The sequence below is a fragment of the Vidua chalybeata genome, chromosome 1 (assembly GCF_026979565.1).
Source record: "Vidua chalybeata isolate OUT-0048 chromosome 1, bVidCha1 merged haplotype, whole genome shotgun sequence".
Classification (NCBI taxonomy): Eukaryota; Metazoa; Chordata; class Aves; order Passeriformes; family Viduidae; genus Vidua; species Vidua chalybeata.
The window spans coordinates 18,171,296-18,184,733 of record NC_071530.1 but is presented as its reverse complement, the minus strand read 5'-3'; the positions used below and the strand labels follow the sequence as shown (position 1 = coordinate 18,184,733).

General features: G+C 36.2%; 1 protein-coding gene across 3 annotated transcripts in view; it reads right to left on the bottom strand.

Moving 5' to 3' along the window:
- PIP4K2A (phosphatidylinositol-5-phosphate 4-kinase type 2 alpha) overlaps positions 1 to 13,438 on the bottom strand; it is a 108,039-nt gene that overhangs the window by 38,988 nt on the left and 55,613 nt on the right. For all 3 annotated transcript variants that reach the window (XM_053950854.1, XM_053950840.1, XM_053950847.1), the window contains exons 2-3: positions 11,832 to 11,929; positions 10,635 to 10,731 (exon numbers count right to left, since the gene is read on the bottom strand). In XM_053950854.1, the coding sequence (XP_053806829.1) occupies positions 10,635 to 10,731; positions 11,832 to 11,929 (195 nt within the window). The remainder of the gene's footprint in view (positions 1 to 10,634; positions 10,732 to 11,831; positions 11,930 to 13,438) is intronic.

Here is a 13,438-nt window from a genome sequence, read left to right as displayed (position 1 = left end):
TTTCACTTTTATGTTAGACTTTAGATATATCCAGATAAGTTAACAAGTTAAACTTATTCTGGGATTATCTTGTGAAAGTTTTTAAGTCAAGTTTTTAAGAACTTTATTTTAAGGCAGACAATAATAAAGTTATGCAGTCATGCTCATTAGACCGACTAAAAATACACATTTATTTGAACTGTACAGTCCTGTTGTTCAGACAGCTATTGGTCACATTGTATAGACTCCTCTCTTACTGCTGAATGCAGTTTTGAGAGATAAATGGTAGCTTCTGGGATCCAGACAGCTTTTGCCAGAACACACAGATAAATTTCAGTGATGACTTGCATGAAAAGTAAGAAAGATAAGTTGCACTGTAGACATCTGTGCACAAATTCCTTGGAAGCAAAGCTGATTGAACCTGTCTAAAGAGAGCAGTTGTAGGCCTTTTCCTCTGCTTGAATCCAGCAGGAAACTCAGTTAAGAGAGACCCACTGGGGTCCCTGGCAGAAATAGCTCCGTCTTAAGTGAGGCATCTCTAGTGGACTAGGGAGGAAATAAATAATGAAACATAAGCATCTCCCTTTTCCAAAAGGAAAATATAAACAGGGTTGAGGGAGGGGGAAAAGAGAGACACAGAGAGAGAGAGATCATGGCAAATACCAGATTGAATTCCCTCTGGCTCTGCTTTTTAATTAGGGGAAGTCTAAGTGGAATATGAACAGATGGGAAATGAGCCACTCCTCACTTAGCACAGACAGATCTGTGAGCCACAAAGCCAGAACACGGAGGATATCCTTCAGATGGAGACAAAAAATGCCCAAGTCTTACCCTCCAAGAGACACGGGTTTGATGCTGTAGCAATCCTTTTACCATCACTTACTGCTACGACACAGCTCCTCCCTACTGTGCCAGGAGCCAGCAGAGCATGTCTCTAGCTGTATAAGGTTGGAGGCATTAGCCCCATTAACTTAATAAAAATCAGCTGCTTATACAATAGCATTAGTGAGCTCAAAATTCAAAGAAGTAAGGGTCAGACTGCCCTGTACCCTTCAGATTTTCCCAGCCTTCTCCAACTCTTCCACAGTGTGCCTTGGATCTCTGGCACAATTAAAACATCTGTCAGCCATGCATACCCTGTTCCACTTAACAGCTTCACTTAGCAACTCACTGCAAGTCTCCTGCTCCGAGTGTGCGTGTTCTGCCAATTCCCCATTCACTTCTCATTTGTGAAGTTTTAATCTTGTGCCTGCTGGTTTTTTGGTCTCAGGAGAAAGAAAAGGTTTTGTACTTTTAAAGTGTGAATACTTTCATGAGGTCACTCCAAGACTACACCAAATTACTTGTGTAATTACTTATATAACTGAAGACATATTTAACATGCCAAGCTCACAGATACCTCTAATAGATAAATTTCTCCATATATTCCTGTCTTTCTCAAATAGTTTCCCTCTGGCAAGTCACTGTCTGGAAGCTTAAAGTGCCCTTACATAAATGAATATTTAAAAAAAAAAAAACAAATCAGCCATACTGCACTGACTAGAAATATTAATTTCATCTTCATTGCTGAGAAACTACAAATCACAAAGAATTTGTCCCATACACAGAATTAATTTCTGATAAAATAATAAAGTAAAAAAAAAAAAAGAAAAAGCTTTAAAGATAAATTACCAAAAGCCACACCATTTACTAGTACATAACTTCCCAGAGAGTTCTTGAGAAAAATAAGTTAATCAGCACACCTAAATTACCTATCATCATTTCACCCAAGAACAACATATTCTTTAGCAAATTACCTGAAAGGTTGTTTAATTTTACTATGAACCCACTCCCTCTCCTCTTTCCCAAACTCTCAGAAATCTGCAGAGAGTTTTATTTCCTACAACAAATATCTATCAGGTAAGGAAAAAGGTTTTTTTTTTCCGTAGGTGCTTTTAGGACCTGATCCACAGTTCTTTTGACATTCACAGGAGCTTCTTCTGGAGATTTCAACAAAATTTCATAAACTAGAATCCAACAGAACTACCTCCATCAGAAGCTATTTCATTTCACCCAGCACTTGCTAAAGGGAACGTCAATCTCTACTTTTGGACTAGGTAAGTTCCAGAAAGGCAGTCCTGATTTTTTCTACCTTCAAAAGACCAAGATCCATCACAACAGTTTTTCTAGTATTTAGCCATTTGTGTTGCTGGAAGGTGAGTTTCATTTTGAATTTTAACTACTTCCTTCTTTGGTCATTCATATTTATTTTTTTCCTGAAGTACCTAGTATTCTTTTTCTGCAAAGATACTCATGTACTACTTACTTCTTAACTCTAATCTTTGCAAGTGCAGCAGGTCAGACTCTGTCACTCCTAAATGACATTCTCTATGTCCTTAAATTCCTTTGACACTTTTCCAGTATTTTTTCCTACATCCAAATTTCAACTTCTTTTCTTAAAGACTACTAGCATCAAAACTATATATACTATTAGCTTCAGGTATAAAACAAACGTCAAAAAGAAGTTAGAACTCTTCCGTAACTTCTTTTTATGCCTTCTAATTTATCCACCCTAGGGTGCAGTTACTCCTAGTCTGAAGTCCCCCTAGTGCTAAACTCTTGTCCTCTTTGACCTCTTGCTCCTTCTCAGAGCTACCACCTCCCTGAACAAAGCCCTCATCTCTGTAGTTCTGCACTCCTTTTTTAATCATATAAGTATTCATCTCACCATATTAAAAGGATCTTGTTTGGACAGGCTCAGAATGCCAGGTCAAAGTGGGTTTTGTCCAAAATATTTGACTTTATTCTGCTTCAACATTTGAACGGATTCTGCATCCTCTGCAAGATTTCACTACATGAAATGTCAATTGCTTGTTGACAATTAAATTTTGACTGTTATTTAATTATCCATTATTTATATAATTTTTGGGTTTTTTTAAATTATAAAGCTCTACAATAATTAGTATTTTAAAAATCCAAGACACAAAATATCACAGCAAATAATTTGTAAGAAGCATCCTCAAGCATCCTTAGAAGCCAGCTAAAACACTATCTAATGCTTTATCCTTTGGAAGTCAATTTTTACCTTACGCATTGGTCAATAAAAATAGCAAATTACTGTAATTAAATAACAATGATATGACTTATATTAGTTACACCACTAGTAGATATCAAAAAAACTAAGCTAATTTCCAGAGAGGCTTTCACTATTTCTAAGAGTAACAAGTTAAGCTTGTTTGGAGCTATTTTATCTAATTGAAACTATTTTTGTGAAGAAAATACATGGAGCAAAGCCACTGAAGTACAGGAAGAACTTGTTCCCCATCTCACATCATAACTGCAAGCTATATTTATAACTGGCAAACCATTGCTCCCCTTTTCAAAGACAAACTGCTGGTGAGGCTCTTCTTCTCTTCCCACTTTGCTTAAAATGTTCACAGCATGAATTTTTATCTCCACAGTGGGAGGCCAAGGATTAGCCCCAGTTTCCAAGAGGGTGGAGAGATTTAAAGGTCAATTTAATTAGCTCATTCTAATCTCTTGCACGCCTAATGTAAATGTCATTGTTTTCTAACTGCTACTTTAGCAGACAAGATCGTATTTTAGAAACTTTGAACACATGAACTATGTGTTGGATGTAATACAAATACTCTGTGTAACTAATTTAAAAAGGGATCCTAATAAAAATTGCCATTGAGTCAGACCTTTTCCTAAGGAAGAGAAAAAGGGCAATAGGAAAAATCTGGTGGTAAAGCATGGAGAGCTTTAGAAGAACAGTAATCTTTCAAAGTGACTGGCTTAACAGCTTCTCATTGATTTAAATCTTCCCGATTTCATGACGTCTGGACAAAGGCAAACAATGGTTTCTGGCGCTGTGATCTCATCCAAAAGCTGTGGAAAACTAAAATGAGCTTTACAAGCTCAACGTACCTTAAAGACAAATAAGATCACATCCCAGACTATGTAAGAGTGCCTCTGGCCAAGCTTTGCATGAGCAAATAGGCAAAAACAGGTGCACAGATGATGCTCTGCAGTGACTGAAATCATAGGTCAGTGGAAAAGCCTGACAGTAGCTCATGGCTGTTGGAGGATGATGTACACATGGTCTTGGCTGTTCTTCTGCAGCAGAAGTCACAGTGCTGCTCTCTGGACCAGGCACAGCTTCCCAACAAGACAAACCTGGAGCTTCCCTCAACCTTTTTTTTTACAAGACTTAGAAATCAAGGATAATGAAATTAGACCAGGATTACTGATTAAGAAGGACATCAGAGAGACAGTGTCATACAACTGACATAGATGCTCCAAGGTTATTTGCTATAATTTGAAACAAGTAGCCCACTCCTGAGATGATTTTCAGGACAATGTTTTGCCAGTGACTTGTAGAAGGAAGGATGGCAAAGCACTGGATTTTTTTATAAAACAGAAGCACCAAACCCAGAGATATCTGGGTGGTCACACAGGGACAGGTAGGGGTGACTTTTGGGTCTATTTTACATGGACACAATGTTCTTGCCATTAAGCAGGTGCTTATCTGGAAACCCTGTTGCAGAAGCATGACCAGGCAACACTAATCTCTGACACTGGAAGGTCTATAAGGAGTCTGACATGGAGAAAAGCATACCTGACCTATCAGTAACATGCTACAAGCACATTCAGGGGGTGTAGCCTTCCCTGCCTTCACCAGATACATGGACAATTTTGCATGATGATTTCTTTTCAGCTCATAAGCATGGCTCTCAAAAGGCCCATGGTGAATGCCATGGGACCCCCAAAAGATGAAAACAGGACACCACTAGTCCTGTGCTGCACCCATCAAAAATACAGAGTTCCTTCTATGATCTTGTTAAGATGTGGATGCAGACACTCCAAACACCTACAAACATTTATAAAGAAACTGTATTCAGGGAGTGATTACTATGGAGAAAGATGTGAAAAACTTATTTTTTGCATTGAGCTATCCTTCCAGGAGAAAGGTTATGGGTTCTTTAACTTTGTTGAATAAGAGTTCATGAATAAAACATGAGGGTCTTTCCTAAATCAAGCTATCCTATTGAGACCATAGATCTGGATTTGGAGCTGTCAGCTTAAGGCATGCACTTGCTTTGGAAAGAGTTAGGGCTCTTTTTCTGGGAGCCTTTTCCCTTTAGCCCTGCAAAGCTTGGCTTAATGCCTTCCTTTCAATATCTGTAAGAACTCAGGAGTACCTATCAGTTTGTTCTTTGGATGTTGCCAGCACATGCTAAATTACTATTTTCCAGTTTGAATGCCTGGTTGTGAATGATACTCAGTTTAGGCAAGGAACAGCCAAAAGCAAGGCAAATTAAATCTTTTCTAGGGAAAACTGAGAGAAACCACAAGTTAGAATTTCTGTTGCTATATTTACTAAGGTTAACTCCCACCATCACTAAATTATTATTTGGGCTGACACTTAGACCACTAAATCTTAGAAGATTAGATTTAGACTGAAAACTTCATTTTTTATGTGCTGGAAAGGTTACAAACAGCACAGGTTTTGTAACTACAGCTGGTTCAACACTTTACTACCACCACAGCCTATACTCACATTAAACAAGATGTCAGCAGATCTGAATGTCTTTGTGTCAATGTCCACTTGGGATCCACAAACTGTATACTCTGCTATAGGAATCTCATCTGAGAGATCAGGAACTTTTCATGCACTGACAGACTTACCATGCTAAAATAAAATGACTAGCATTGGTATTTTCTTTACAAGACAGTTCTTGCTTTGATAATTTTACGGAATTAATTGAAGAGATTGTCTTAGGGATAAACTCCAACTCCTAACATAGGTTGTTGCAAGGTTGCTGACCTTGCTGTCTGTAGTTTGATACTGAGGGTGGCTTATTCTTTCCCAAACCAAGGGCCAAGAAATAAAACCATGAATTTTAGTGCAGAAGCACCAGCTGAGAGCACCAATTAATACTTGTTTGTCTGAAGAAACATCATCTTGGATTGCAAAGTATGTTTTAAGTTCTTAAGATGATGTCTTAGGACTGCATAAGTAATGTAAAATGAACAAAAATGTTTAGAGATTGATTAAGAATTTTGATGATCTGAAGTTTAAATACCTCAAAAGAAAATTATATTGAAGGCTGACATCTAAAAAACAAGCCTAGAATTTGCATTTTTTCCTGATGCCTTGTTATGAGTCTAGACTACAAACCCTTCTGCATAGAAAGCTCTGCGAGATACTGAAAAGTCTCCTTAACAGCCTTATCACGTTCATATGATACAACTGCATATGGTTTGTTATTAGGGAAATTGCTTAAAAGCAAGAATTCTCATTAATTTAGATTTCATGCTTTTATACAGAAAAGTGCTTAGAAAAACATCAAGTTAGGTAAATTAAAAAGAACTTACAGAACCATCTGCTAAAAGTTCTTTAAGAATTCTTTGTCCTGTACAGAGAATCTCTACAAACTGCTCCTGCAGACAGGAAAAGTCAGATCTGAGCCTATTTCTTACTACACCGAGTACTAGAACTTGAAGGGAGGTCAGTTGTGCTCTCCCTCATTCCCAGTAGAAGGCTCATAAGGTACACTGGGACATTGGTGCCCTCTGGTATGAGCAATTGTACTTTACTGGGCAAGAACCCAGTTTTCCTCTTTTGCTTAGCAGAATCCAGATGTAGGATTCAGCAATAACTTTAAGCAAGAACAGATGTGTTGGAGCACAGTAAGAAAAGTCCCTCCTCCCAAAGCAACAGCAGCAGAAGCATTTATAACAGTAGTAGATCCTATTTTTCTACAGATTGCTGGGGGTTGTTAGCTGAGCTGCAGGCCTGTGAATCTTTCATAATTTTTTCCATTTACAGAAGCTAACCATGTAATTCTTCTAACAGAACTCTACTCTTGGATCTTCCAAGATAACAAAGTATGTCAACTGACTTGAGAAGCAACCCTGAAGAAAAACAGGGTTCCCCCCCACCCGATTAGTTGGGCAGGGGGGAACAGGGTGGGGAGGGGCAGAGGGAGTAGAAATCTTTCTGTAGAATAACCTTTACACTGTCTAAAGTTGAGGGGGATTGCAGAAATTAAAATTAGCTTAGTGAGGGACTTTACAATATCTGTTTTCTAATCATTTTTTTCTTTTCTACTAGAAACAGTTAATGTTCTCAAGTAGTCTCCCATGAATATTAGAAGAATTCTTTTTCAATTAAACAAGAAAATACTAACAAAAATACATAATTTACCCTATCAAGGCAGAATCTCTCATTACTTAATGCTCTGTCTTCTGGAATTATTTTGACACTTTAAAAAGTAATCTTCAATCAGAGATCCATACGTACTTGTAACATCCAAGAGAACAAAGCAAAATAATAGTCTCTTTCCCTTTGATAATTTATAGTCTTTGTAAGTGGTTAAAATGGTTTTAAAGTTTTTCCATCACTCAAATGCAATTTTGATTCATGCCAACTGATCATCAGTTGTGTTCCCCCTTTTAAGAAAAAACAGCCAGATCAGTTTTTAATTTAATGCAGCAACTGTTTTAAAATTTTTTAATACAAGAACAAAGTTTCTTAACCTAGATTAAGGATTTCATTTATTGTAACAAGTTTGTATAGGCAATCTTTGAATGAAACTCAAGCTTTCACTAACTTCATACTATATTTTCTACACTGCTGTCCATTATAAAGCATGAAGCACAAGGAAGTCCACACTGTATTAGCAACTGCATCTCCACAAAGCTTCAATCCCAGTTCAGTACTGCATGTTTCTTAGAGATGACCAACTAGCTACAAAATATAGACAGAGGCAGGACAGATTACCAAAAACATCTCTAAAAAGAGAGTTGGTTTGAGTCATGTGAAGGAAGGGAGATCATTCCAGGAACTGTAATTGCCATTACTAGAAATGGCTTCCTGTAAGGCATGAACCATACACAATTTAAAGAATTCCTCTGACTCCTAAGTAAAGACTACTTGTAGGAAAAAGCCATGTACTTTGTGAGACTTAAATCTCTCTTCAGAAACATAAGGAGATCTCTGTAAGACCAGTTCCACATATTAAGTATCCCACATGTGAAGTAAGTCTATGTGTTAAGCAGTCCACAAAATTACTACAAAATGAGAAACACAATGTAAAGAATTAAAATTAGTACAGCCCACTACTCAGAGCATACACTACCAATTTTTTTCATGAGGTAGGTTTTGTTTTTTTAGTGCTTACTCATAAGGAAAGACTATTTGCCCTCTGGAACAACTTATCAAGGATATCAGCAGAACATTCTTGAAAACAAAGGCATTTAAAACAAATGTTCTTTGAGACTGCGACTGATGTATCTGACTAATGAACAAGGTAATTGGTTTATTTCTCTAAACTGATCCTTTCTGGCTCAATAATGGGAATGACATTGTTCACAGTTGACTAGGACTCCTTTCCTGAAAATCACTATATAAGAAAAACTATTAGAGAACGTAACTTGATATTTCTTCCATAAGCTTTCCCTTACTTCTACACTGCAAATAATTTTTCAATTTCAGGTTTGATTCTGAGAATAAGACAATCATTTTAACCAATAATAACTGGAATAATTTCCTTGAAGATAAAGGTTATCTGAAAAAAGGTATATTTATTAGATTCCCTTTTTAAATCACAGAGACTGCAACATTAAAATGAAAACTTCTAATTTTAATAGGGATAATCCCTATCTTACATGTGAGGAGACAAATTTTCTTTATGGTTAGTTCTGTAAAAATAATTTAATTTTGAAAGTGAGTTCAAAATACATTAATACTTTGAGCATTTAATTTATTTTCTTTTTAATCAGATTAGTCCAGTAGAAAAAGAATTCAAAGTGATAAATTGCTTGGGCAGAGGAAAAAAGCAATAGTGAAGGCAGACATTTTCTTCCCTTAGGTTAAAATTAATATAAACTATCTTCTGGTTTTCACTACATATGCTTAAAATACTAAAAAACATGAGATTCTTTTTATAATACATAATTTTGTTGCATTAAAAACTAGGATGTAGTTACATGTTTTTATTTTGGATTGTTGATTGGTCACATTACCAAAACACATAGCTACAAAGAAGTATTTTTGGTTTTAATCTGAAAATACAGACCATTTATCCAGTGACAGTTACTTAATGCCATTTTATCATTGTTATCATGAATAAATCCAAACAGCAGTATAACATAGTTACAACAGGAATTTCTCTTGCAGAACAGCAGTGCAGATGAAAACATTTCAGTGCTGTGGAATGCAGCATTTTTGATTATGCCAAATTTGCCAGTTTTAACTCACTATAGCATCTTAAGTCATCTAACATTTACTGAACTCTACCTTCCACTGTCTAGTAATGTCAGAATCCCATGTTCTAAAGATAGCAAGCATGAATTGACATCACATTTTAAAAGCAATCACACATCTTCCTTCTTTGTCAAGAAAAATGAAATCTTCATATAAAGGGATCAAGTAACTTCTCAAGCAATAGGATCCTCCTTGGTCCAATAGCAGAACTGAACCAGGAATGCAATCTGATACATCTATTTAATCTGCTGGCCTCAGTCTCGATGAATTTCCTTTTAAACAGCTCTTCATAACTAGGATAATGAAAAATCATGGAACACGATCATGACAACTCCAAAATAACCAACAATCCTCTTCTCCACTGACTGGCAAAGTGTCTTAGCAAGGTTACAGTGGCTGTATACTGAGATTCATAACCTAATCTCTGTCTACACCCCTGCACATTTCTAATACATTGTTTGATCCTGAAAAGGGGCAAATTGGTAAAAAGGATTGTTGAAGGACTCAGATATAGAGTTTGGCTGCAACATTCAGCTTGCTCCATTGGCAAGAATGAGAGTGTTATTGTACAAATGCATTTTGCATCATTTGTTTAGCTACTTAAAACCATTTCTTAAAACTTCTCTTAATATATTTTAGTGACATTATAAATGTAACTGCAGCTCACATCGAAATAGTTTAAAAAAGCAAAAAAAAGTATGAGAGAAAGCATTAATGGGTTATACAGCAAGCATTCTTTAGGACAGGACATCTTGCAGTGTGACTGCAGAAGGAATTATCTCTGTGACTGAAATGCTGTGCATTAGGAACTGTTAATGGAAAAGGGAACTGTCAGTGAGAACTGGCAAATCAGGTTGAGGCAGAGTTCAGGGACTTTATTTTGCAAAGGCAGAAAGAAACTCTGACTGCATGGAACAACCCTGCCAAATCTAGAGCAATTTCTTGGTTTGCTGTATCTACTTTACACAAGCAATTTGTTTCCAGATCCTCGTAACAACAGGAAAATGAGACATGATGAAGCAGGATGAAGCTGGCGGGCCATAGGTCACTCTCTTGTAACCAAAAAAAAGCATGAGGGGAAAAAAAAAAAAAAAAAAAAAAAGGCTGTGGTCATTTCAGAAACCACATCTCCTAGAGACAGAACACTGAAGCAACTGTTATCTAAGCGACTCAGCTGAATACAGAATCTCTTGCCAGAGGTGTCCAGACGTTATTTTTCCTCATTGCAAGAGGTATTGGCCTGCAGCTTCAGTAGGTGTGACTTACATGGAGGCACCCTAATGAGAAACACAGAGGACTAAAGATGGCAGAAGGGCAGGAACCAGAAGAAAGCTGGGGCAGGCCAAAAGGTTAAACAGAAATGTGCATTTTGCCAGTCTAGGCTTTCTCAAAGTGAACTTACCTGAAAGTCTTGATCATCAATTCCAAATCTCTCTCTTAGATTGCGGAAAACCATTGGACAATATTCTTTAAATTTGAAATGACTTGGCATGTTTTCTCTGAAAGAAGATAAAACCAATTCAGCTTCATTACTGTGCATATATAATAAGTAACTTGAGAATTTTGTCTCAAAGGTGTTCTTAGAAAGCTCAGAGTAACAATTCTCTTACAGTTTCTCTTCTAATGCTTTCTTTTTTTCACTGAGATTGGGTTATCTTGTTTTTCTTCACAACGTTTAATTAATGTTTATTAGCTTACTATAATATCATTATGTTGTAACTAAGGAACTACAACAATGATGAAATGAACACAACCTGTATTTTGACAGTTCTGAAACATGGACTCAAAAGAAGAAAAGAATGCTTTCCCACTGCCCTAAATGTACTTCAAAGGTGAAATCCTAGATTACAGTATACAAGAATTACTATACCATCTGTAACATCAAAAAGTAATAAGTGCCAAAATTTCAAGAAAATTTGACTAATTCAATACAGAACTAGTTTAAATATCCCTGTGTTCATTTTAGACTTATACAACAGAAGAGTTATTTTTACATTTGTAACAGAGCTGAAGACCCAAAGTAGCAGAATTTCTTTTCCATATATATTCTTGAATAAAATTCAGGTTATACACAAACCAATATTAATAGTTTTGTATGTCTGTACATACTGCACATGAGGCATTTTATTTTTAAGAGACAATAGATATTACATTAAATTACCATACTGCTTTTGAAGCTCCTATATGATGGGTATGATTTTGTATTATGGAAAATAAAAAGCTGAACATTATTTACATTTGATATAGGTTTTAGATTCTCATTCATATTCAAATACAACACTTAATAAAGAGCACATGAAGTTATATTTTGAGAAAGACATAAATAAATGCTTATAAATAAATAATCACACCAAGAAAAGATCACCTTCAGTAACTAATATACTCATAAGGCAATAACAAACCATATGGTGGAAAAAATTCTACCCAGCAGCCTTTGCTGTTGCTTTTTAGAACAGCACAGACGGTTATGTTTATCTCAGGATTAACTTAATCATCAAAACTTCAGTTCCATGCACTGAAAAATAACAGAGTTCATAGTACTTCATAAAAATACCACTACCACTATCCACTTCTACACAAAACTGTTACTTGTACTTACTTGTTGAAAAGGTGATTATCCACCTTTATCTTTGAGTAGGCTTTGAAATCATCTGGCATCAACATAACAGGGATTTGAACATGGCTCAGTTCATTGATCTAGAGAAAACAGAATATATTTAGTTGCTGTCTCTGCAAAGATGCTACATATATGTCTTAATTCTGAAAGTCTACTATTTCCTGTCTATATATACCAGGATTGAAAGCAGGTAATGGAAGAATGTAAAAGCAGTGTTATTCTTTCCAGATCAAACACAATCTCAAGAGTGACACTTTGGAAGAGAAGAAACAGTGTTCCATATTTAGACTTGTTTCAGAAATAAGAAAGTGCTTTAAAGCACACCTGGAGTGTACTTTTTATGGAAGGTCAATGACAATGCCAGCAAAATACTCTCCTATGCCAACACATTGTTCTTGTTTTGTCAGTCAAGCTAGGCTTTCCAAAGATAATTCAACTTCTTTATTTCCAATGACTATTTATCCCTGCAGCTTATGAAGAAATCTTATATGCCTGTGTCTTGAACTGTTTGTAGAAAACAAAGTAAAATTCTGCATGCACGTGATTGTACATATTTTCAGTTCAATAAGCAAAAGTTTGTTTCTTACAGTAGTGCAAAACTCAGATGAGTTTTTATAAGTCACAGTATTCAGGCATTTCTTTGATTGTTCACATTGCACAAACAATTTAGATAGATTTTTGATTTCTTTGATTATTCACATTGGACAAGCCATTTAAACAGATACATTTTTGCTTAGAAATAGAGGTGCATATAAGTCCTAAGGTTTTCCTTATTTTCTTACATTTATGTGGACCATCTACTCTTTCTAGCTTTGAAATTAACATTGTCAGTATTCTCCAGATTAGGATTTTTCCACTTATATTTGTAATTTACTTCTGACCACATCTCTATTATAAAATGTAGACAACTTTACCATGACCTAGTTTGGAGGCATGTTCTTAGTAGTGCATGTATTAATCTACCCTTACTTAAGTTTAACTAGAACATGATAAATACAAGACAGAGAATTATTAAGCTTGCAATGGTCCTTTCAAACCAGGAATGAGATACCCATTACAACAACAGTCACCAAATACTCATGACATACGTTTTATCCATGTTTTTATGGCACTCTACACCCTGGTTATGCATCTTAATTTACCCAGTCAAATCTTTTTGCTCATACAGAGCACATTTTTTTCTCAGCAGTTTTCTACAGGGTTTAGAGGGAAGCCCCACTCTATAAAAATGGGAATGTACACTGGGGCTGGATGTAGCAACATAGGTGTGCTCCTCTGCTCCCTAGCACTGCTTATCCACCGGTGTTTTCCAATTAGGAAGATGTTATTTGCCTGTAAATGCTACCCTGCTTAAGAGAGGCTTTTGGAGAGACCTTCACTGAAGCAGCTATAGGTTAAAAATACTGGAGGGAAAAAAATGCACTCCCTGCAGGCATGACCTTTAGAAGAACTGAAGTTAAACAAAATAGGAGAAGAGTGAAGACTCTTCTAGTTCTTAAGCAGAAGAAAGAAACCTTCCTTCTGGCAGGAAGGTCAGGCGGTCTCCTTACCTTTCAATACTTTAAAGCCCCAGTAATGTTCCCTGCTAT